The sequence below is a fragment of the Vulpes vulpes genome, chromosome 12, assembly GCF_048418805.1.
Source record: "Vulpes vulpes isolate BD-2025 chromosome 12, VulVul3, whole genome shotgun sequence".
Taxonomy (NCBI): Eukaryota; Metazoa; Chordata; class Mammalia; order Carnivora; family Canidae; genus Vulpes; species Vulpes vulpes.
The window spans coordinates 113,750,203-113,774,438 of record NC_132791.1 but is presented as its reverse complement, the minus strand read 5'-3'; the positions used below and the strand labels follow the sequence as shown (position 1 = coordinate 113,774,438).

Here is a 24,236-nt window from a genome sequence, read left to right as displayed (position 1 = left end):
CAGGATTAAATAGCATCCTGGGTCTGCTGACTCGCCTTTATTGACAAACTGCTAGGTTTCCTGTTTTGAACTAGAATGTTGATGCTGTTTTGTGGGTTTTGGCTGACGCTGGGCTGAGAGATTGAGGGAAATAATACGTTATAGATACCATCATTATTTTGGGGGGAACCAATGAAGATAGCATTGGCAGCATCCTTACAAAATGGTAAAGAATGTTAGAAATGTAAGTCTGTATTATTGTTAGGTCTTTGCAATGGATCTGTGATATGGGCAGGGCTGGCATTATGATCTGTGGTTCATAGATTAAGGAACGGCATCTCAGAGGTGAATTAGCTCTCTCAAAGGTCCCTCGCTAGTTTAGGAGCTGGGCTTTTCTTCCAGCTCTGCCACTAAACCAAGGAGTCACATTCTTCTTAGAGGAGATGCCTGTTTTAAAATAGGGAGGGCGCCCCTGGGTGGCTCAAAGGGTTGAGCATTTACCTTCAGCTCAGGGTGTGATCCCAGGGTCCTGGGATCGAGTCCTGCATCAGGCTCCCCATAGAGTGTCTGCTTCTCTCTCTGCCTATGTCTCTGCCTCTCTCTCTGTGTCTCTCATGAATAAATAAATAAAATCTTAAAAAAAATAAAATAGGGAGATGAAGGACTCCTGCTTCACATGTCCAGGGGCTGAGAGTCAGGGCCTTTGTTTGATGGAGGACCCCCAGCCCTGCTGATGGGTGTCCCTAGCAAGCCGAGTTGAATCATCAGCATTTCTTTGAGTTAGCGCTCAGTCCAGAAAGTAGGTCTTCCTTTTGACAAGTGCTTATAAGCATGTGTGTGGTGAGCACATGACAATTCCTGAAACACCAAGTTCAGGTGGCCCAGTGATCCTTGGTCTCCCCCTCTCCAGTCTTGGCTGGTCACCTGCTCCATTCTAGCTGATGTCTAGTCACAGCTGGGTCCTGGGGAGCAGTAGGAGGGATAGTCTGTGGTCTAAGCAGCACATGCACATGTAGTCTCCTTCATGCATCAAAAGAGTCACCTTCACTTAAACCATCCGAAGTAATTCTGGGAGTCTGGTTGGGGTCTGGATGGAGGAGACGTGTGCCGGTGGGTAGAACAGAGATCCAGGACTGTGTAGCATCACCTCCAGCCACAGCTCTCTTTGCTCCTTCCTCCGTTCCTCCATTGGCCTTTGGGATTCTCTTTTTCTCCTTTGTGTGAGCAGGATCCTTGCAGCTGAGCTCCCCCCCACAGATGCAGGGCCAGAGAAGCAAGTCTGTGACCTCTCAGATGAGCAAGGTTGGGTTAACTGAACACTTTTGAAATGGCATCTGGTTGCTAGCACCACCTGTATGCTGCAGGTACTTCTTGGCCTTGAACTTGTTTGCTGTAACCTGCTTGCTCTTTTGGGACTCTGTTTTACAAATTCATGATGCCTATCGGCCAAGCCTGATGCCAGTCAATTATTATTTTTGGCATCTGCTCCTAACACATGTAGGACTGCCCGTTCACCAAGTGTAAGGTAATAATACAAATAAAACCTGTATTTATTAAGGGATTACTGTGTCGCAAGCACCACACCGATGTGCTTTGTGGGCTTGGATAACCTCAGTTAACCTTTGCAAAATCCATGTGTACTGTTCATATTTCCATTTTCTAGATGAGGACGTGAAAGTCAGGTTTGTGTTTCTACAGCGGATGTTTAGAAAGTGGTAAGAATTTGAACCATGGCCATATTGACTTCCACGAAACAGGCTCTGCTCCCTTTGTCATCTGTTGTTGGCATAGCACTGCCCTGGTGTGTGACAGTGATACAGAAGTACTAGATGTTGATCGATTCTTTTGTTTGTGATAACAGTTTTGTTCATTTGGAACATATGTCCGTTGCAGTTATTTGGTTATAAGAACAGACGCCTGTCTTAATCTATATGTCTGGTTGATTTTTATGTAGTGTTACTGGGATTTATTCTTCATCAAGAGTGCTTTTTCTTTGAAGAGCTTATTTTGCATGGCTGATGATTTATCCACTTGGGGTTGCAATGGATTAAAATATTTTGGAGCTCTGGGGATTGTCCTTCAGAGTCTGCAGTAAGCTAAAGCTTTTAAATATCTACAACGAAGGCAAATACTTATCCTGTGGGGTGGATTTGATTTTGAAAATTGTCAAGCATGTAGATAATTAAGCAAGATAATAGCATTTCTGGCTCTTCAGCTGGTTCTGGAGGAATCTTCCAAAGAGGAAATCTGAATGTGTTTCTGAATCTGCCCAATGAAGACACCGTGCAGCTGTTTGATCTTTAAATGGGACATCTTTGGAGGTGATGACTGTCATTTGTCCACTCTTCATGTCTGCCTGCCTTACCCACACGAGACTGCAGCATCCTTTATAAAGAGTCTGTGGCTATGTTCTGGTGAATTCTGCTAAATGCTCCTTCCAAGCTCTCCCAGGTTCTCTGTGACGTATTGTGGCTTTGTAGCACCCCACATGCACCTGCCCTGCCTACCTCTTGGGGTCAGTGACTCAATCTGCCTGGTTTGGGGTTTGCCCTTAGATACTGCCTCTCAGACTATATACATCTCTGTCTAGACCAGCTTCCTGAAATACTGCACCTCATTTTGGGTTCCATATCCCTGGCTCTCACTTCTTTGGGTAGGAACATTTGCTCCATATGTGAAAATGTTAGTCATGTTATTTTACCAGGCCTAGCCCACATGGAATTATCATCCCGTCATTGAGTATTGTTCAAATATTCTGTTCTTGTTCAATTTCTTGGAACATTAAGTGATATGTTGTCCTTTGAATACAAAGAACATGTTCCAGATCCTCTTGGCGTTGTTTTTCATTAGCGGCAGCTCTGTGTTCCTCCCTGTAGCCTAGGGCATATGTCTTTCAAAAAAGGACCAATCTCTACCCATGGAACAGATAGGGGTGAATTGATTTCTGGCATTTCTGCTTCTGTCAGCTGGTTATTTTACTATGGTAATGCTACCTTCAGAGTTGGATTGAATTATTTGTAGACTCCTTTGGAATGTTTCATCGTACGGATTCTCCTCTGTGGGTGTGTGTACTTCCTCTGTTCGTAATGCTTCATGCTCTCAGGTCCTTAGCATCAAAGGAACACTTGCTGCTATGTCATTGCAATTTTTATTTTTATTTTTTTAAATATTTTATTTATTTTAAAGAGAGAGAGTGCACGAGCATCCACACAAGCGAGCTGGAAGAGGGGCAGAGGGAGAGAGAATCCCAAGCAGACTTCGCGCTGAGAATGGAGCCCGACGCGGGGCTCCATCTTATGATCCTTATATCACAACCTGGGCTTGAAATCAAGAGTTAGATGCTTCACCAACTGAGCCACCCAGATGCCCCTGCCAAGGGGCATATATGTATGCCAGTTAAATACTGATGAAGTACCAATGCATCCAAAGCTACTGAGGGTAGTAGCTGATGGTTGCATCAATACTGATGGTTGCTAATGAACCCTGTTTTCCCACCAGCAGGCCGGTATAGGCATGACATAGCAAAAATCTTGGCTGGATGGAAACAGATTGCTTGGATGGGATTCTGGGCAGTGGAGATGCCGTGAGATGGCACCACTGAAGAACCACCATCGGCTGAGTTTTTATCAAAGCATTTGTATTTATTTTCCTCAATTTTGATGATGAGTAATCACAGCCAAAAGAACGAGCACACATTTCGTAATTTATGTGGCTTTTATGTTGCTTGATAGTTGTTATTTCTAGCTGTTACGAAGTGCTTTATGCATCCTCTCCCCTCCTCCTTGGAAAGATGTGGGGCATAAGAAAATACCTTTTCCATCACCGTTCACCCACAAAGGTTCTCCCTCCAGAGTACAGTGAAGGATTTTATGGACTTTTATCTGGCCCTCTCTTTGGAAAGCCGAACCCAAGACAAGATTGGAGAAAGGGACAGGCCCATATTTACTAGTCCTTGTGTGGGTTTATTGCAGGACAGGACAGGTAGTGCCGAGGCCAGGGAGGGCCCTGTGGTTGGGTCCTTGTTCAGCTCGGCATCTGCACGTGGCCCACAGAGCCCGGGATGTTTATCCGGCCCCGGCATTATTCAGGTGTGTGGTTTTAATGAAGGGCTTTTGGGTCATAGGAGCAGAAACCCACTCACGCTAACTCAAGTAAAAAGAGCTAATAAAAGCATAAAGGGAGACTGTGAGGGACACAGAGATGGAAAACATAGGCTAGCCTGATGGAGACTGGTGCCGGGAATGGCCAGGCCGCCCCTTCTCTGGCTCTCTGTCCCTTTCCCCCCCCCCCCCGGGACCCTGGTCTTGTCCTTTCCTCCGCTCCAGATGTCTGCTGTATTCTCCCGACTCACCCTCTGGAGTTTGTTTCTGCCCAGCTCTGACCTGCACAGGTTTTGGAGCCCAGTTCCGAGTCCCCAAGGAGGAAGGGCCGATACCTGGCCTGGTTCCAGGGCCATCTGATGAAGCCCCCCCCCCCCCCCCCAGTATCGTGGTCTCACTCAGGGCTCTGAGCAGAGAGAGGTGGCACAGTGCAGCGCCCGCCACCCCGTGTTTCTCTCTCCGAGCTTCACGCCGTCGTTTCTGAAGATTAGGAGGTGGTCTTGAATCTCAGGCCCCGGTTCGGGGTCTCCTTGGTGTGGACTCACCCGGACGTGGCCGTATTTGTCTCCTCCCCAGGAAGCAATGCCTGCGTGCCCAGGCCCTGCAGCCTGCTGTGTCTGCCCAAGGCCAACAACAGTAAGAGCTGCCGGTGTCCAGATGGCGTGGCCAGCAGCATTCTGCCATCTGGTGACCTGATGTGTGAGTGCCCCCGGGGCTACCAGCAGGAGAACCATACCTGCATCAAAGAAGGTGCGTCCCATCCCCATCGTCTTTTCCACCACAGGCCCCCTTCCCTTCTTCTTCCATCCCCTCTCCCCATGCTCTCTGTTCCCCATGTGTTTGGGTAACATGGAATGCTCTAGATCAACCTAAAACCCACCAGGTACTTGGTGACATCCTGGCCCAGGCTCTGAGGCCTGTGCTCCTGTAGTCCTCATCAGGAACAGGCCTGTGCAGTTTATTTAAACAGGAGAGCTGGGCTTTTGGTTTAATGTCAGACAACACAGGCCTTCCTCGATCTCCCCTTTTCGTCTCTTTCTGTGTCTGCCCTCCTCACCCATCCCCACATCTGGGTTCTCAGCTTCACCTGCTTCCTATAAGTTTGGACCAAACCTGACTTGGAGAAGGGACTGGATTCCTTCACTGCTCACCACCCAGGCTCACCAGCAGTTCTCCCCTGATGCTCCCACCCCCCGCCAGTCCAGAAATGTCCAGAACGTTCAAAACGATGTTGCAGGCTCTGAGGCTCTCCTCTTCACTGTGACCAAGTGGCTAAAGCAGTATCATCCACTCTTTCTTTGAATTTAAAGACATAGATTCTGAAATGTTTCCTCTTAAAACCTGTCTTGATCTTTCTTTCCTCTCTGATTTGTGCCCCAACCACGTCCCCAGTCCCAGCCTCACCTGACTGTCAGTGAGGTGAAGGGGGGAGCCCCTCCAGGAAGCACCCACATCCCTGCTTTTTTTTTTTATTCTTTAGATTGTATTGGCTTCATAATCACAGCCTCTCTCCTTGCAGAAACCTCTCCGTCCTGGGCAGGAGAGCACACAGAGGACCCCCGTGGTTTCTTTTCCATAAGAAATACAAATGGAGAAAGGATAACCCTTCCCTTAGACACTGGAGATTCTCTCAGGCTCCAGACATCTTACAGCTGCTTAGAGACAAAGAGAGTGAACACTTAAGTTAGACAAAGACTTTTTAATATTTTCCTTTGGAATGCTTTTGGTGATCAAAACAAAGAGGCCAGCCATCATGTGTTCTTGACTCGGTTTACTGAACAAAGCATTTTTTTGTTCCTTTGCATTGTGGGTAGAAAAAGTCCTAGGAGTATTATGTATCCTTTGGAACTTACTTAGCTGAAAAAGTGGATATATATGGCTATATGTATAAAACACACACAGGTACAAATATATTGAACACGTATGTTTTCGTATTGTGTAGACACGGCCCCTCAAACAGTTCCTTGTATAATTAGTATCTTATAATGTCGGTGTTTGGTGTCTACCCATTAGACCCAACTGACACCATCTCCATCCTTTTTCATCGTTATAACCACCTCCAACCCCTCATTAATTGTAATTAAAAGAGGAAAGAGGGAGGCCTGTGTTGTATGCTCCTGCACGCAGGTGAGCTTGGCATCGCTCTTCCTCTTTACCATTTAAGGCATGTTATTTGAGGAAGAGAAATGGAAACTCAAAAGTGAGAGTCTTGTGGTCCAGCAGTAATAATAATATTCGTCTCGTTTCCCCCTCTGCCCACCCACACTGGCCAGAGAACACCTGTCTCCGCAACCAGTATCGCTGCAGCAACGGGAACTGTATCAATAGCATCTGGTGGTGTGACTTTGACAATGACTGTGGTGACATGAGCGACGAGAGAAACTGCCGTGAGTCTTCCCTGCTCGGCCGGGCTTTCGGGATGTTGCACACTTACCGTTATTCGGAGGGCTGGCCAGCTGTGCCCGGGGGTCCGGGAGGAAGGGGGCTCCTGCTGCCAAGGTGTTGGCTGATGGCCCGCCATGGTGGGTGACCCCAGTGTGAGCTGATGGGGCTTGGAGAACAGAGAAGGCACTTAGATATAGGTGGTTATTTAATTTAAAACCAAGCCCCACAAGTCCGGGAACTGCTCGTTAACAAAGGGTTTACCAGTTGGGGCCTGCCTGGCTGAAACTGAGCTGACTGGGGAGTCGGGCCGTCTGGGCTCTCGTTGTGGCCCTACCACTGTGATAAAGCTGGTGACCAGGTGACATCCCTTGATCTGCTAATTCAGTGTTCAGCCTTTTCAGAGATGGGAAACAGGTTTTGCTTTGTATGCCATCCAGTCAGTGGATATTGGCTGCCGGCCAGGCTCCAGAGAGATCGTTCTAACTGATTGATGATGCCTGGTTGGCTTGAAATGTGGGGATGTTGATATGTGTGCATGGAAACATCATCTTTGGACTGTAAACTTTCTAAGGGTAACTCCTAAAGCATGATTCTGTTCAGCAGGGTTTAAGGACAAGTAAGTACTTATAATGAGTAATTTATTTATGGCAAGATTTTAATTTTTAATAGTCTCGACATTAACTTCTTTTTTTTTCAAGATTTGTTTTTTATTTATTTATGAGAGACACACACAGAGAGAGAGAGAGAGAGAGAGAGAGAGAGGCAGAGACACAGGCAGAGGGAGAAGCAGGGTCCATGCAGGGAGCCTGACGTGGGACTCGATCCCGGGTCTCCAGGATCACACCCTGGGCTGAAGGTGGTGCTAAACCGCTGCGCCACCCGGGCTGCCCTAGACGTTAACTTCTAATGAGATGCTTTGCCCTCTGACACTGAGTAATACATTCATACATTCATTCAGCAAGTATTTGTTGAGAACTCCTTTGTTCTAGGCTTTGTGTTTGGCTTGGGAATGACATGGAGTCTGCAGTCCAGAGAGGAGTTGGAAGAGTAGAGAGGCGGTTACAGTAGAGCCAGTGAGCGTGAGAATGGGGGAGCGCCATATGCATATAGGAAGAGCACACAAATCAAACTTGGGTAGGCATTTATGGAGAGCCCTGAAGGGTGAGTGGTAGGCATTTATGGAGAGCCCTGAAGGGTGAGTAGAGGTGAAGCAAGCAGAGGTGGAGGGAGCATGATTGTCAGCAAGAGAACAGCAGGTATGAAAGCCCAGAGGTGAGGGTGTATGTGGCACGGTTAAGAAACTGGTGTGAGTCATCAATAATATGAACGGGAGCAGTGGGGCAAGGGGACGTTAGGCTAGTTATGGTGCCCCCAGCAGCAGGGGCCTGGGGACTTTCTTCAGAAGAGCAGTTGAGAACCACTGAAATAACATGATAAGAATTTTGCCTTTGGAAAGAGAAGCAGTGGGCAGAAGGCACTGGCTGGGAGGAAGACCAGAAGCAGGGAAGCCAGAAGCCAGTGTGAAGACTTCTCTTGCAAATATTTTCCCACTGGAAATCCAGAAGCTCACTTGCCATTTTGTGCTATAAGAACAGGTTAGTGGGTGATTCCTGGCTCCATGGTGGACATGTTTTGCCAGCCATCTGTGGAGCCTGTCGCAGGTTCCCACGCCACCCCAGCCAGAAAGCAACCTTAGAGGCACTCAACTCACTGAAGTCATCTGGGCCCAGCAAAACTATGCGCTGTCCTTGCTGGCTCTTAGGAAGTTATTTAACAAACCTTTTCTTAGTCATTTTTCCTTGGTTTCAATGGATGCCATTCACACCCAGGGAGAAGAGCTCCCTGAATGGCCGATCTGGGGAAAGCATTAGGCTGTCTGTGCGGTTTTTTTTTTTTTTCTTTTCTGTGAAAAGGACAGTGATAACACCTTCTCTGCCTACCAGAGTCTCAGGAAGAGGTGGTATTTGTGGGGGAAGAGCCAAAGCTCCTTAAAAAAAATATTAACAACATTGGAACCGAGCCTGGGAAGGACTTTATTACATATGGGGGGGTGCAGGGAGGAGATGCTTCTTAGAATTAACACATTGCACGAAGATTGCCCAGACATGATTAGGCTCAGTGGAAGCAAAGATCTAAACTAGATGACCTTGGGTATGATAGATGGGGATTCCACCCAGGGCTTTGGTTTCCACTAGATGACAAGCTGGGATCTTGTATTGGTTGAGTGTCCTGAGAGAGGGACCTCCCTCCATCCCTCCCACCCCCACTGCTTCAGCCCCCGAGTTCCGCGCCGACCTCACAGGGTCAAGTTTGCTGTTGGCTCTGACCGCCTCGTGGTTTGGTGTCAGCTTCGGCTGGGATTGACCTTCCCGGGACCGTGAGACTTGCTCGCTGCCCTGCTCTGCTCTGTCTCCATTCATTCCAATTGGCCCAGGAGAGGCGATGAGGAGGGGTGCGGGGGTGTTAAAATGTGGAGCCTGGGAACCTGGAGGGTGGTGCTTGTCTGTGCCTGTGCCAGCGGTTCCCTTATCGAGGAGGAGGAGGAGGAGAAGGAGGAGGAGAGCCGTGCTTATCCGATGGCGGAGGCTCCTCGTCCATGGGCAGGGCTGCAGGAAAGGCCCAGGCTGTGGCTGGCCACTGCTGTCTGGGAAGTTCAGCACAGCATCCCATCAGCTGCTGGGGAAGATGGGGGGTGGGGTGGGCAGTGGTGACCAGGGAGCCGGGGAGGGCTGTTGTCAGCACATCTCCCTCCCTTGCACAGACTCCTGTGCTGGGTAGTTGTCAGGCTCTCCGGGTTTTGACGTGAATGCCCTGCAGCCTTGTCATTTTTGCCTTCATCCTCTGCCTCCCACCATGAGCTCGATTACAGTGAAGAAACGGAGCCTCAAATAAATGCCACTGGGTTGTCTAACTGTAGTGTTGTCCTTGGCTTTTCATTTCCCGGCACGCCCCCCCCCCCACCCCAGGATCCTCTTCTGTCACATCATACCTGCTGTGTCAGCGGCTCCTGAGCGCAGCCTTCCTTCCCAAAGCCTTGCCTGGAGGGTCTCTTGCTGGGGTCTAGGGACTGTGCTCACTCCCAGATAATTTTAGTTAGAAGAGGGAGAAGAATCTACTTCTGTACCCATCCTGGTGCAGGAGGGCAGAGGAAGGACAAGGAAGAGATGTGACATTTGTTTGAAGCCTGTTCTGCTTTGCAGCCTACCCACCGGGCTCTGGTCCCAAACCAGTTTGCTTATTTCCTTTCATAATACTGCCTCAGGGTAGGTGCTATATTATCTCTGTTTTATGATAGAGCAAACGGAGGCACGGATCAGTTAGGTTATGTAACTTAGAGACTTGAGATCTGTATCTAGTCTATGTCATCACAGCACTTGGCCACGTTACCTTATCCTCCTCCTGCCATGTAGGAAATGGGCTCAAGGAGGTTAAAGTTAATTGCTCGAGGCAGAGGCAGAGCCAGGATCTGGAACCCAGTCCTACCTGATGACAAGACCCACGTGCCTGCTATAAAATTCTTCCCTGACACTCCTTGTGTCATTGATATGGGGAGGTGCCTGCTTCTCCTGTAAGATTGGGCTTTTTAGTCATCATTGTCTAAATGAAGGTGTCTCTGCCGAGTACTTAGAAATACACCTTCAGGCCTGCGGGGTTGGGGGGATGTCGTAGGAGGTGATCCAGCCCATCTCTCCCAGCTGGACGGCAGTATGTCACCCTCCCAGCCCGGTGCCCATCTGGAAGCCGTCCACGGAAAGATAGGCTCTTCTTGCCCTTGGTTGTAAATGTCAGGTTCTCATGTGATTATATATATATATATATATATATATATATATATATATATATATATATATATATATATATATTTGTCTCTGTTGCTGCAATTAAAATCTGCTGCTACTCTGTTTTAGTTTCTTCTCCATGGGGATGTTTGTATTTAGGGTAAGGCGGGGGGATTAATTGTTCCTCATGAGTATATGGTCTCTCCCGTTTTAGCTACTACCATTTGTGATCTGGACACGCAGTTCCGCTGCCAGGAGTCTGGGACCTGCATCCCTCTCTCCTACAAATGTGACCTGGAGGATGACTGTGGAGACAACAGCGATGAAAGTCACTGTGGTAAGGGGACGTGATGTCCAGGGACCCCATTCCTGAGCGGGGCAATGCCTTTACTCACTGAGCTGCCGTGGGTTGCAGATGGAGGATTCCTGAAAGCATCTCAGGGTTTTCTTTCTTTCTTTTTTCTTTTTTTTTTTTTTTTTTTTTTGAGAGAGAGACCACACATGTGGGGTGCAGGGGAGGGAGGATGGAGTAGAGAGGGAAGGTCAGAGGGAGAGAGCATTCAAGAATCCCAGGAAGGCTCCTCACTGAGTACAGAGCCCAAAGCTGGGCTCCATCCCAGGACCGAGATCATGCATGACCTGAGCAGAAACCAAGAATCAGATGCTTAACTGACTGAGCCCCCCAGGCGCCCCCATCGGGGTTTCTGATATCCAGCCATATGACCGTCTCTGCCCCCTTGGTAGGAATGATTCATTCGAAAGATCACGGACCCTGCTTTCCCTTGCAGAGATGCCGTAAGCATGAGTGTGATAGTAAGGAAGATTTGTAACTGAATTTAGGTGGTTATTAAAAGCTATATGTGGAACAGAATTGGCCCACACATCTGGGCGACTATGAGACTATGAGACTAGATCTCTACCTTTGTGAACAGCTTTTTTTTTTTTTTTTAAACCAATCTAATTCAGTAAACTCTGTTGGAAGCCAGCAGATGGTACAAATGTTGTTCGAACATCTGTTTTCTGAATGGAAATTTTTACATTTAGGAAAATAGTGCATTGGAATTGCCAAGAGTGATAGGGGCTCTCTGGTTCAGTCTTTTTTAATTTCTGACTAAATGACTGAGAGGACTTCTTCAAGGTGACACTGTTAGTTTGTGTCAGGATAGGGACCTGGAGCCGTGTTTCCCAGCCTCGCTGCACAGCCCAGTCCTGCCTGGTTCGGGCGGCCTGTCTCCGTGAATGGCTCTGGTACCAAACTCAGCGTTGCTGACCTTCCAAGGAGGAAATGTTATGTGGTACATGGAGTGCACCAGACTGGAGGGATCCTGACTAAAGGGGAAGTGAGAACAGAGGCCAGACGCTGGCCCAGACAGCGTGAAGAGTTGGTGGCTCTCCCTAGCCACCCACGGGGCAGGTCCAGTCTAGCCTCGCATGTGCTTACAGACAGGGCCTGCTTTTTCACCAGCAGCTGACCCCAGGGGCTTACATAAGGGGAGCCAGGGAAATGCTCCTAGGCTGGCTCTTGGAGGAATCTGGTGTGTGTGGGAGGAGGGGGTCACATCATTTTCCCTCATCTTGGTAAAAATAGGAAATTCCAAAAAGCAGTCTTTTGGGTTCAGTGCTGTCCATTCTTTCTTTAGCGTCTGCACGGGGTCAAAGGGCACAGCTTAGTAGGAAGTAGACTCCAGTGACGTCATCTTGCTCACCTGTTGGGCACATGTTGGGTTCCCCACTTATGGCCTGTTAGTGTCGCCTGAATCCTTGCCACGGTCCCAGTCCCTGATAGCTGCAGGGCCGGGTCCTCTTCATAAGTCTCCAGACTGTTTCCTCATAAATATCTGAATCTCCAGCTTCACCACCAACTTGTCTCCTGAATGACACAACTCAGGCAGCCACCCTGGGCCCCAGGCTTGGCTCCCCTTGTTTCCCTAGATTCTTTAAAATTCCCATTGAAAGCTCTGTTTTAAATGACATTCCCAGGGTCTGTAAAAGAGGTCACTGGGGTAGCCTGCTTGCAAGTCTTGGTCAGGCTGCATGGGTTCCCTTGCCTCAGGACCCCACCCTTCTAGAGACAGCCCATCAGCCGACGTCCCTGGAGCTCTGCCCATGGAAGGTCCCCAGTTTTCTCTATGTTGGGAGCTCAGCACTAATCTCATCATCTCCGATCTGAGCATCTCGTACTAGTTAGCTTGCTCAGAGTTCTCATTATCCCCTTTTCTGAACCACGGCCTCCATCTCTAGAAGGCTTCTGTTTCTTGAGAATTCTTAGGATTCTACTTTCTGGGTAATTAGAGCATTGCCTCCTAACCTTCTCATTGTAACAAGCATAGATAATATTTGTCAAGTGCCCCAAGGTAAATGGATAAAGCTCTTCTGGGCCTAGGGGTTACCAGGGGCAAGGATGTCAGGGTTTCAGGGGTGCCTGGATGGCTCAGTTGGTTAAGTGTCTGACTGTTGATTTCAGCTCAGGTCATGATCTCGGGGTCCTGGGATCAAGCCTTGCATCAGGCTCAACATTCAATGTAGAATTGGCTTGAGATTTTTCTTCTCCCTGCTTATGCATGTGTGCACTGTTTCTCTTTCTCTCTAAAATAAATAAATAAATAAATAAACAAATAAATAAATAAATAAAATCTTTAAAAATAGAATGTGAAAGTGTCAGTATCCCAGCACACCTAGAGTCCATCCTTGGTTAGCTGGCATTCCCCAGCTAAGTCCATACTGTACCTGGATAATCAGTGATAATTTGGGTAATGGGTGCTACTCTAGCCCTCAGGAGTGCTGACGCCTGAGCTCCATCCGAGATGGATCTCTGAGTCAGCGTTTGTCCCTACTGCTCTGTGTTTGTGATCTCCCCTGCAGAAATGCACCAGTGTCGGAGTGACGAATACAGCTGCAGCTCTGGCATGTGCATCCGCTCCTCCTGGGTGTGTGATGGAGACAATGACTGCAGGGACTGGTCCGATGAAGCCAACTGTACTGGTCAGTGTTCCGTGCTCTCCGTTGACAGCACCTGTCTGTGTGTGTGCTGGTTAGCTCTGCAACCCTCCACGATCGTAGGCTCTAGACTCTAAGAAATGGACCTTAGGCATCAGCTAGTTGCGTGCTTCTCAGAGAGCTGGACTCTGCTGAGCTTGTGCTAAAAGGGAAATGGACACCCTGCTTTCTTCATTGAGAAGGTCTTGCTGTGCAAAAAAGCATTACCTAAACAAGTGTCCCTGAGCGATATGGTCGATTTTGCAATCTGGCTCAAGCTTATTTCTTCAGGACCAGTCACACCAGTTTATAGACTGGCCCCTGTTCTGGGGACCACACATTGAGCAGCGCTGAACTAACTCATGCTTTTGAAGGGAGCATCAGAGAGTTCCCCAACAGTGAAAACCTGAACGGTGCTTATACCTGTTTGGGGTCAGATTGCATGAAAAAGAATGTTGGAAACAGCATGAGAATAGGAGAGGAAGATGTGGTGGTATGAGGTGGAGGTAATGTCATTATTCTCATGGGTGATGAGAATAATGTTCACTCGTGTTCATCACGTTACTTCTATGAAGGAATAAATGAAAGAGTGAATAAATGAGACCCATTTTACAGTATGCTGGAATTGGGAGAGCAAGGATTTGGGGAAACCGTGGAGGAATAAAAACTGATCCCACTACCTGAAAAGTACATTTTCTCTGCACCCTCTCCAAATGATCACTCAGTTCTATCTTAAATCCAGTGATGGGGTGAGGGTTATTTCATGTAAACATTTTGTGGTAGGGGCAGATCTGCTTCTGGGCTTTGTGTTGCAATTCATTGGTACTGCATGAACTTGTCATTCACGTGGTGCGGATCACTAATCTTGGGGCGGGCCTTCCAAGTCCCCTGTCTTAATCCTCCTCACCCCATCCATGTACCCACCTGTTCCTACAGTGCCCAGCACTGGGAGCTCAGAGCAATGCCTACTGATTTGCGGAAGCAAATAAAAAGAAGGCTACACTCTCCTATCCCGAACCTAAATCGAAGTAACTGTTAGGTTTTTAGTTTAGATCTAGTTCCTGAAGGGCAGAAATGACCTTTGTATTTTCCCATTGCCCAGCGACTGGAGAGGATGTGTTCAGGGAGCTTCTGTCGATTGGGCAATTTACACAACGGCTTCTCTGCGTTCATTTTAGTTTCGAAGTGACCTCAGGTGACCCTGAGGAGTAGATGGCTCTCCTCAAATGCCATATCATCACACAGGATAATCCACGATGTTACCAGATTCTCTGCCCTTATAAACTTACCCGAAACTTGCCCCTGTCCTTTCTGGTGGAACCTCAGTGCCTTAGAAGCACACAGGAGAAGGCTTCTCTCCAAAGACAAGCATGGCCTGTAGAGGGAGGAAAAAAAAACTGTCCACGGAGGAACTGCCATCAGCCCAGGAGCCACGATGCTGTTTGGAAACAGTGGGCTTGGGTGGATAATTGGTTAATAAATTAAAGGGGTGCACTTGGGCATTTCAGTTTGTAAATTGCAAAATGATTGAACATCTTGTTAGCACAACCACATGAGTCAATTTTGTGTTTCAGCAGCATGTGCTGCTCCTCTGGAATGAATTAACAACTCATTTCTATGGGTGGGTTCATCTGAGACTCCTGGGTTTTTTTTGTTGTTGCTGTTGTTGTTGTTGTTTTGTTTTGTTTTTTGGCAAGGCTGTCTGGGGAACATGTAAAGTGCTTACACCTCACCTGCTCCCTTGTTCCAGGGACTGTTCTTCCACACCTATTAAAGATGATTCTCTTTCCTTGTCATCTCAAGATAGTTGGCAGTCAGCCGTGAGCTCATTAGGATGCGTGGCGTGTCCCTCCGTTTCCTGACCTAATACACGAAGTTGTCTGCAAAGCCACAATCAGTCGGGGTCGGTGGACTTCCTCTTTGCCTCAGCTTGCAGGCACAGTCTTTGGGCTTCTCCTCCCTGCTTTTTGTCTTTCATGGGACTTAATTTTCTTTATTCCCTTCTCCCCACCTCCCTGTGTCAATTTGACCGTAAACATTTGATTTCTGCTCTTTCTGGGGTTATGCTTAGACACCCCATGTGTCTTCACACAGTGGCTCTCCGCCCTCCTAGACTCTCAGGGATTTCAGAACAGACTCTACACGTGCTTAGTATTTTCATGGTACATTTAAAAAATTCCTAATATTACTCATTGTTATATTTTAGGAACCACTCACCTTTGCTTCTTGTGCCCGATGTCTCCTTTCCACGTATATCTTTCTCTGTTTCTTGCAGCAGGAGTCCATGAGTGGTCAACTCTTTGAAGGTTTTATTTACACAAACATGTTTTTATGTCACTCTCAATCCTGAATTCAGATGGATCTGGATTTCTTGGATTGTAATAATATTCCGTTAAGTATTTCAATGGGATTATTCTATTTCCTTCTGGCCTCTTCTGTGTTGATTTGAATTCTCCTGTCAGGTGAGCTGTTCAAAGTATCATCAGACATCCTTTTCTCTCTGGGTATCTGTAGGTTTTTGTTTGTTGTTATATAGTTACACCTCCCTAGGTGAAATTATTTTTATTCATCCTACTCTTGAGTCTTGTTTTCCTTCCAGAGGCTGAGGATTTATTTTTCATCAATTCTGGGGAATTACAGCCATGATGTTTCAGTTCTCTTTGCTAGTATTTCTGGTTTTGTCTTCAATAGTTACTGTCAGCGTTCTATTGGGCTGTGTCCTTCTGTTGTTCATGCTTCTGTTTTAGGATTTGCGATCTCTTTATGACTCCGTACTAGAATCTGAGTTACTTCCTCAGTCTTCTCTTCTGGTTCAACAATTCTCTTTTCAGCTGAATCTAACTGGCTGTTTCTCACATCCACTGAGCTATGTTTATTTCCACGGCTGTATTTTTTTATATCTAGAATTTCTATCTTGTTCTTGTTCCAAGTGTGGCTTTTGCTTTTCAGTGCCTTTTCTTTCTTAAAAAAACTTTTATTTAATTTTAGTTAATTAACATATACTGTATTATTGGTTTCAGAGGTAGAGTTCAGTGATTCATCAGTGCTATATAACACCCAGTGCTCATTACATCATGTGCCCTCCTTATTGCCCATCACCCAGTTACCCCATCCCCCAATCCCCTTCCCTCCAGCGACCCTCAATGTGTTTCCTATGATTAAGAGTCTTATGGTTTGCCTCCCTCTCTGATTTCATCTTGTTTTATTTTTTCCTCTCTTCCCTTATGATCCTCTGTTTTGTTTCTTAAATTCCACAGATGAGTGAGATCATATGATAATTGTCTTTCTCTAATTGACTGTTTCACTTAGCATAACGTCCTCTAGTTCCATCCATGTTATTGCAAATGGCAAGAGTTAATTATTTTGATGTCTGAGTATATATGTGTATAAGACATCTTTATCCATTCACCGATAGAAAGAGCCCAGGTGTCCATCAATGCTCTTTCTTTACACTTTATGTTATTATTTCTGTGTCATTAATCATTCAAGTTGTATTGATAGTCGCATTTTTCCCTCTCATTCGCTTCCTAATAGTCCAGTGCTCTGTAATTCCTACCATATGAATTCATCCATCCCTTCTGCCCCAGTTGTATTTGGTTAATGCTTTTGATCAGGTATTCCAGAGGGTCTTGCTGAGTCAAGGAAGATCTGTCCAAGTCAGAGAGTGGGGTGTAGGATAAGTAGGATAGGTTTCCATTAGAAACTCCGATCCTCTAATTTCATGGTCATTTACCCCATTTGCCCATCCTGCTGTGCAAAGGATTCTTATTCCCCCCCCCCATTCTTTAGTCTATATTAAAATCAGTCTCTTCCATCTTTATAATTAAGTGAAAAAGGTAAAATAATTGAACATGTATTACTTAACCAGAACTCAGTGTCAGAGAGCTAATAAGTTACTCAGAAGATTGGAAAATTCAGAAAAAGAAAATGTGTTAAGAATTCCATTCATACCTGGCCACTTAAATGAAATTGTGCAAACTGATTAGTCTTTCTGAGCTCAGCTTCTGTGATAGATTTTGGAGATCTCAGACATGCCTCCCAGAATGGTCATTTGGAAACTCCATTAACACTCTGAAATTGTTTTCAATTAAAAGTGAACTGCATAAGCTGAATAATAAGTAGATCAGCATGGCAGTGAGCTTAGGGAACAGTGTATCTCATGAAAGGGAGCAAAGCTTTGCGGAGGAGTATTTGCAAGGGCTGTCAGACTTGTAAAACCATCAGATCAAAAGTATTCCAGGCGATGGCTGTTACTGCTGCAAAAGCTCATGTAACGTGCAGCCTATATGTATTCCTCTTCTCGGAGATAAGTGTATTTTAATCTCTTTTTAAGATTTTATTTATTCATGGAAGACAGAGAGAGGCAGAGACACAGGCAGAGGGAGAAGCAGGCTCCCTGCGGGGAGCCCGATGCGGGACTCAATCCTAGGACCCTGGGATCACGCCCTGAGCTGAGGGCAGATGCTCAATCGCTGAGCCACCCAGGCATCTTATATTTTAAAAAGATGTTCAATGGATTCTGAGAGCCAGAGGTTATATAATATTAAAACTTCATGTAGACCTGTTTCTATGCTATGCACATAGCCTTGGTAGTCAGTGAGATAAGACAACAGATAATGGACCACCACTTGTTTCAAAGTGGTTTGAAAAATCAGGTTCTTTGTACTTCAGACTGCTGCACAAAATAGCCCCAAATTCAGTAGAAATTCTAGAGGGCATTGGAAGCCAATTTTCCCAATCCTTGAGTAGCAGTTGCCAACCATCTTGATTGAATAAGTAACTGTAGTATGCCCTCAATAACCCACTTTTGTTTGTTCTGCTTCATGTGTTGCAAAGACATCCTTGTCGACACAGTTTAACAGAGAGCCCATCTAGCTCTCTTGTTTTATGTCAGTGGTAAACAAGGCCAGCCCTGGCTTTCACTCAGCAGTGCACAGACACAAACAGCTTTCTGTTTTAGCAGAGGAAAGGGAAAGCTAATGGAGAGGTGGTTAGTAGTGCTGGTTGGGTTTGAGGCAGATACTCTGCATTCAAACTAGTCTTTGACCAGTGTTTTGAGACGTTTCTAAAGGACTTCCAACTGGCCTCAGCCCACGTATGCAAACAAGGCTGCTGGTTTATAACAACAGCTCTGTTTCACTTGTGTCTTTTTCTTTTAATGGTTGTAGTGGACACCACACATCGTTGGCTGATAGATGTCACTCCTGACTATTGGGAAAGTTGGACAAGTCTAGGAGGTGCTGGCACCTTTCTGTTTTGAGTTTGAGTAAATCTTCTGTGCTCTCTGGATCTGAGGGTTTGCACATTTGAAATGGGGTAGTTTGTTGAGAATTATAAAATCACAGCCTTTCAGAGCTTACAAGGGTCCTTACATATCAATATAGATGATGAAGTGGAGCCTCCAAAGAGTGGCTACATCGGGTCGAGAGCTGTCTGCAGAGCACACACCACCTCTCCTTGTCCCACAGAATCTGGATGAGTGAGTGGGTTCATGTGAGAAGATAAAGTAGCAAGATAGAGCAGAAGCCATACAGGCTTTGGACTTGGAGAACGCTGGTGCTATTACTTATCTTTGTGAATGTGAGCGAGTATCTTAATCCCCCTAAGGCTGTTACTTAGGGGATGTGGGGAATAACCCTTACATCATAGGTGGTTGTGAAAAGTAAATGATTTCTTTTTAACATGTACATCTATACTTGTGTAGCTTTACAGACTCACAGAGTTAAGTGATTGCTCCATTAGGAGCGCAAGCTCAGGTGCCTGGCTCCTGGCCAGGGAGGAGCTCAGGCTCTCTGGTCCACACCTTATTACCCAGCACAGTCTCCCTTCGGTCAGCTCCTTGGTGGTTGGTGGGGGAGCGGAGGTGAAGGTGGCACTGACATTGTCTCTCTTCTCTCTTGCTGGCAGCCATCTATCACACCTGCGAGGTCTCCAACTTCCAGTGTCACAACGGGCACTGTATTCCCCAGCGGTGGGCGTGTGATGGTGACATGGATTGCCAGGATGGTTCTGACGAGGACCCAGTGAACTGCGGTAAATGCTCTGCTTTGGTCTCCACGTGGAGCGGCCCCAGTGTCTGCTGGTCAGGAGAAGAGGGGACAGATTGGGCCGGGCATTGGAATACTGCTCTGCTGTGCCCGGACGCCCAGGCCGACCACCAGACAGGCCTTCCCGGTTTTTAGATGGCATGGCCATAGGATGTATAGGAGTGTGTTGTGTCATCCTCATTGGCAGGCAAGCTGTTTTGCCTCATTGGTTTTCCATAACAACTTTGCAGCAAAGAAATGGAAACCAGTTCACCCACCCAGAGTGCTAAATACAGTCACCAAATACAGAAATGAGCAGTGTTCCACCAGAAATTAGCCAGCAGTTTCGGTATAAATAGCGTACTTTATGACTAAGAGTTCTGTGTTATGGTCCTTTGGGAAAGTGGTTACCACTCCTAAGGTAGAACTTTGTCAGCATAATTGATTTCAGAAAGAACTCTGAGGTCATTAGCTACCTTCACAAAATAGCTGTCCCATGAACACAATGTATAAAATTCGTTTTTATACCAAATATCTTTTTTTTTTAAGATTTTATTTATTCCTGAGAGACACAGAGTGTGAGGCAGAAACATAGGCAGAGGGAGAAGGAGGCTCCCTGTGGGGAGCCCGGTGCAGGACTCGGTCCCTGGACCTGGGATCACCACCTGAGCCAAAGGCCCAACCACTGAGCCACCCAGGTGCCCCTATACCAAATATCTTTAAGGTTCTCTATCTATATCCTTTTTCTATAGCATGGGTAGGAAAAAAAAACCCTGTGTTTCTCCGCTGCTCTCAGTATTCTGTGCACAGTGTACTTCCACACTTCTTGGCCACCCATGTGTGTTTTCCACACCAAGCAGTCTTCAGTACCAGCTGGGTGTCCTGCAGTTAACTCATTCCTTGCACTGTCTTCCTTGCAACAGCATCAGATTTCACGGGTTAAGGGCACGGTCCCAAACACTGCCCCCCCCACTTCAGATGCCAGTCACAAGCCTCAAGTTGTCACCTGTACTTCTCACTGACAACCTATAAATCCGTCTCCCCTCCCTTGGCTTCAGTGATTTACTAGACTGTCTCACAGAACTCAGGGAATCACATTTCCTAGCTTGTTAGAAAAAGATGTATGATAAAGGAGAGAGAGAATGAACATCCAGATGCAAGAGAAAGCATAGGGCAAGGTAGAGGGAAGGGTTGTGGGGCTTCCAAGCTGTGTCCAGACCTCCCGCTCTCCCAGCATCTCTGTGTTCAGCCACCTGGAAGCTCTCTGAGCCCCATACTTTTTGGGATTTCTAGAGAGGCTTTATCACATAGTATGAATCGTTAAGCTAGCTCCCCCTCACCCCTCCCTAGAGGATCAGGGGTGGAGTTCAAACCAAGCCTCTAATCATGGCATGGTTTTTCTGGTGACCAGCCCCCATCCTAAAGCTATGCAGGAGCCCACACAGAGTTGCCCATTAGAACACAAGACATTCCTGTTACCTAGGGAATTACAAGGGCTTAAGAGCTCTGTGCCTATAACCAGGGCCAGAGACCAATATATATATATATATTTCCTGTTACTTTGCATCATACCTTCCAGATCTTCATGGGACCGTAGTCATAGTCTGCATGTTGTAAACTCCATTCCTTTCATGTCACAGTATTAAGCAGAGGTCTTTGCCTATATCTGTATTTTTCTGTAGCCCACATTGTCATGGCAGATGCATATTCACTTGATATTTCTCATAGTATACTTAGTTGCTTCCCGGTCAGGCATTTGAGTGTTTTCAGTTTTACACTATTATGTGCAGTAAAATTATCCTTTTTTTTTTTTTTTTGGAAATGAAGGCTTATTTTTTTCTTGAAGATACTTCCTAGGATATGTCCCTCAGTATGGAATTGCTGGGTCAGAGGTTCTGATGGATTTTAATGATTCTCCTTAAGTGTTTGCATGTTGCGTTTCTGAGTGATGATACCCGAAGCATTTCTATCAGTAACATAGTGTCTGTTTCCCCACGTCTCCCTTGAACTTACATTTTATCTTTTTAGCTGTTTTCACTAATTTATTGGATAGGAGTCTGTCTTGTATAATTTTAATTTTATACTTTTTAAAAATACCTCTTACACTTAGCGACATTAAGTATTTCCCGACTCATGGTACTCACTTAGTGGTTCTGTTTGATTCCTTAGAATAATTTCCTAGGCATGATGATTTATTAGAGGATTAAAACACACTTTCTTGCCTTGCTCCTGAACCCCCTGGAACCGGTCTCCTAAGCGTTGGGTTTGCAGTGGCCCTGACTTACCTGCTAGAACTTACTTTTAAGCCCTAACGTCGGGCAGTAGCTCTGTGTTCAGGAGAAAGGGTTACCTTGTGCTAAGAATTCTCTACTAAGCACAAAATCTAAGATTCTTAACATTGCTAGAATGGACTTTCTCTGAAAGGGCTTTAGTTTAGAATTCCTGAAGAATTAAGATGGTGATTTAGGAGAGCTTTAAAAGACCAGGATTATAATCAGGATTCATGTCCTCCTTTTTTCCACTCACTGAAGCTTTTCTTAAAAATAGGTACTCAGTTTTTTGAGTAGGTAACACGTTTTCATGGTTCAAGATGGAAGAAAGCATCAAGAGATGTACGGTAAACATTTTTCTCCCCATCTGCCAAATCCCTACCATGTCCACATGGGAAATTATGATTGTATGCCCTTTTAGGATATTTTTGTGCATATCTGCAAATTTAAATGTACCGTGTATTCTTGTTCTCTTTTACACAAGTAGAATGCCATGCGTGTTGTTTTGTACCTTGTTTTTTCCACACAACTGTGTATCTGGGATACATTTTTGCAGAGTGCCTCTTCAGTGCCTTTGTAGCAGTCTTGAGCTTTAGGGTATAACGAGGTATTACAGAGTCCCCTACTGACGGACAGGTAGGTGGTTGTCCGTGCATTACAAAGAGCATTGCAATGAACAACCTGGTACTAACGTCATTTCTCACTTGTGTGGCTAGATCACGTGTTTGCCATGGCATCGCTGGGTCAAGGTGTGCATGCATTGGTTACTGTGACCGCGGTTACCAATCACCCAGTCTCCTTAGGGGTTTGCCCATTGAAACCCACACAACAACGCGTGTGAGCACCTGCCTCTTTCCTCTTATCACTCTCTTCCGTTATCAAATTGCATTTCAGAGAAGAAGTGCAATGGATTCCGCTGCCCGAATGGTACCTGCATCCCATCCAGCAAGCACTGTGACGGTCTGCGGGATTGCTCCGATGGTGCGGATGAACAGCACTGCGGTGAGTCCTCTCCCTGCCCCGGGGAAGTGCAAATATTGGACTGAACCCTTGCACCTCCTCAGGATCTGCTGGGGGTTAGTTTTTAACCGAGTTCATGCCGGACTCTGGGAGGCTGGTGGCTTCAGGGTGCCCTGGTTTGGGTGGAGAGGAGCAGGACGGAGAGCAGTGTTGGGGTGATCCTGGAATAAATAGGTCATTGCTTGGTGAACGCTGCTGTTGCTTGCTCTCGCTCTAGGAGTAGACCCAGTGTTTTGAACTGAATACTTATTGAATACTTGAACTGAACTTGAACTTGAACTGAATACTTACTTGATGGGTTTTATTCATGTTGCTGGTGATTACTCAAGTCACATTTTCGTTTGGCCAGGTGACTCTCTTATCCCCGTTTCCTTTAGACTCCTAGAGGTTGTCTTGGGCCAGTGGTGCTCATCTGTGAATGTACCTTGCTTGGCTCCCCGACTCCCTCCCACCCCCAGATTCTGATGTAATTTGTATGGAGTGTGGCCTGGGCATTGGGATTTTTAAAATCAGCCACTGTCCTCCAGAGAAGCAGAACTGATAGGATGTGTGAGGGAGCTTTATATTCAGGAATCAGCTCATGCACTTATGAAGGCTGCCAGTCCAAAATCTGCAGGGTAGGCCGGCAGGCTGGAAACCCAGGGGCAGGCTGATGTTACAGCTTGAGTCCACAGGCTGTCTTCTTGCTTTTGTCTGTGTCCTGCATCCCCGGTGTCCCTTCTTATAAGGACTCCGCACCTGTGGGATCAGGGACCCACCTCCATGACCTTGTTTTACCTTCATCACCTCTTTAAAGGACCTGTCTCCAAACGCAGTCACACTGGGGGTTAGGGCTTTAACATACGAATTTTTAGGGGTACAATTAGTCCCTAACACTGGTCCTTTTGTGGAAGAAGTAGCAGAGAGTCAGTGTTCTGTGACTCATGATGAAGATCATGAGCATGGATGTCAGACAGGTCTGGCTCTACCCTCAGTAGCTGTGTACTCTTGGCAAAATACTTAATGTTACCACCCCCTCCGTTCTCATTTTGAGAACAGGACAATAAAATCTCTCCTGGCGTCGTCTAGAGAGTTCAGTGATGCGCCTCTGTGTCAAGTGCTTTAGCTCAGGGCTCGGCACACAGCAAGTGCTCAAGAAATGGGGGCTCTTACTACGGTTTCCTGAGCGCACAGGGAGCCTCTGCTCAGGGCTGGTGCCGGTCCCGAGCGTTCATGGCCTTCTCCCTGCCCCGGACCCCTCTCAGAGCCCCTCTGCACGCGCTTCATGGACTTCGTGTGCAAGAACCGCCAGCAATGCCTGTTCCACTCCATGGTGTGTGACGGGATCGTCCAGTGCCGTGACGGCTCCGATGAGGATGCAACGTTCGCAGGCTGCTGTGAGTGGGGCGGACGGGGAGGGGACCGAATCCCTGGAGATGCCGTGGAGGGTTGGGCCACTGTGGTTCACAGGTCTCACTCGAGTGTCCAATCTGGCCCTTTCTGAGAAAGGCTTACCCTCTGTTGCTTCATAAGGTCTGCTTTTTGGTGGTTGGTGTGTGTATGAGGGGAAGGCTTGGAGGGACCCTTCTCCCGCGGGCCTTCCCTGTGCACCTGTCACCCTGTAGCACCCTTGCCTGGCCCCGGTGGTCTTCGTTGCACTAGTTACCACTTGGGACGCCGTATATTTATTTGATTATTTGACTGCCTGTCTCTCCTTGCTGG

At 46.7% G+C, this 24,236-nt stretch overlaps 1 protein-coding gene across 4 annotated transcripts in view; it reads left to right on the top strand.

Moving 5' to 3' along the window:
- Nucleotides 1–24,236, top strand: part of SORL1 (sortilin related receptor 1) — a 214,140-nt gene that overhangs the window by 152,750 nt on the left and 37,154 nt on the right. For all 4 annotated transcript variants that reach the window (XM_072729512.1, XM_072729511.1, XM_025999033.2 and 1 more), the window contains exons 22-28: nucleotides 4,656–4,829; nucleotides 6,353–6,466; nucleotides 10,458–10,580; nucleotides 13,106–13,225; nucleotides 19,127–19,252; nucleotides 22,410–22,517; nucleotides 23,780–23,911. In XM_072729512.1, coding sequence (XP_072585613.1) covers nucleotides 4,656–4,829; nucleotides 6,353–6,466; nucleotides 10,458–10,580; nucleotides 13,106–13,225; nucleotides 19,127–19,252; nucleotides 22,410–22,517; nucleotides 23,780–23,911 — 897 coding nt within the window. The remainder of the gene's footprint in view (nucleotides 1–4,655; nucleotides 4,830–6,352; nucleotides 6,467–10,457; nucleotides 10,581–13,105; nucleotides 13,226–19,126; nucleotides 19,253–22,409; nucleotides 22,518–23,779; nucleotides 23,912–24,236) is intronic.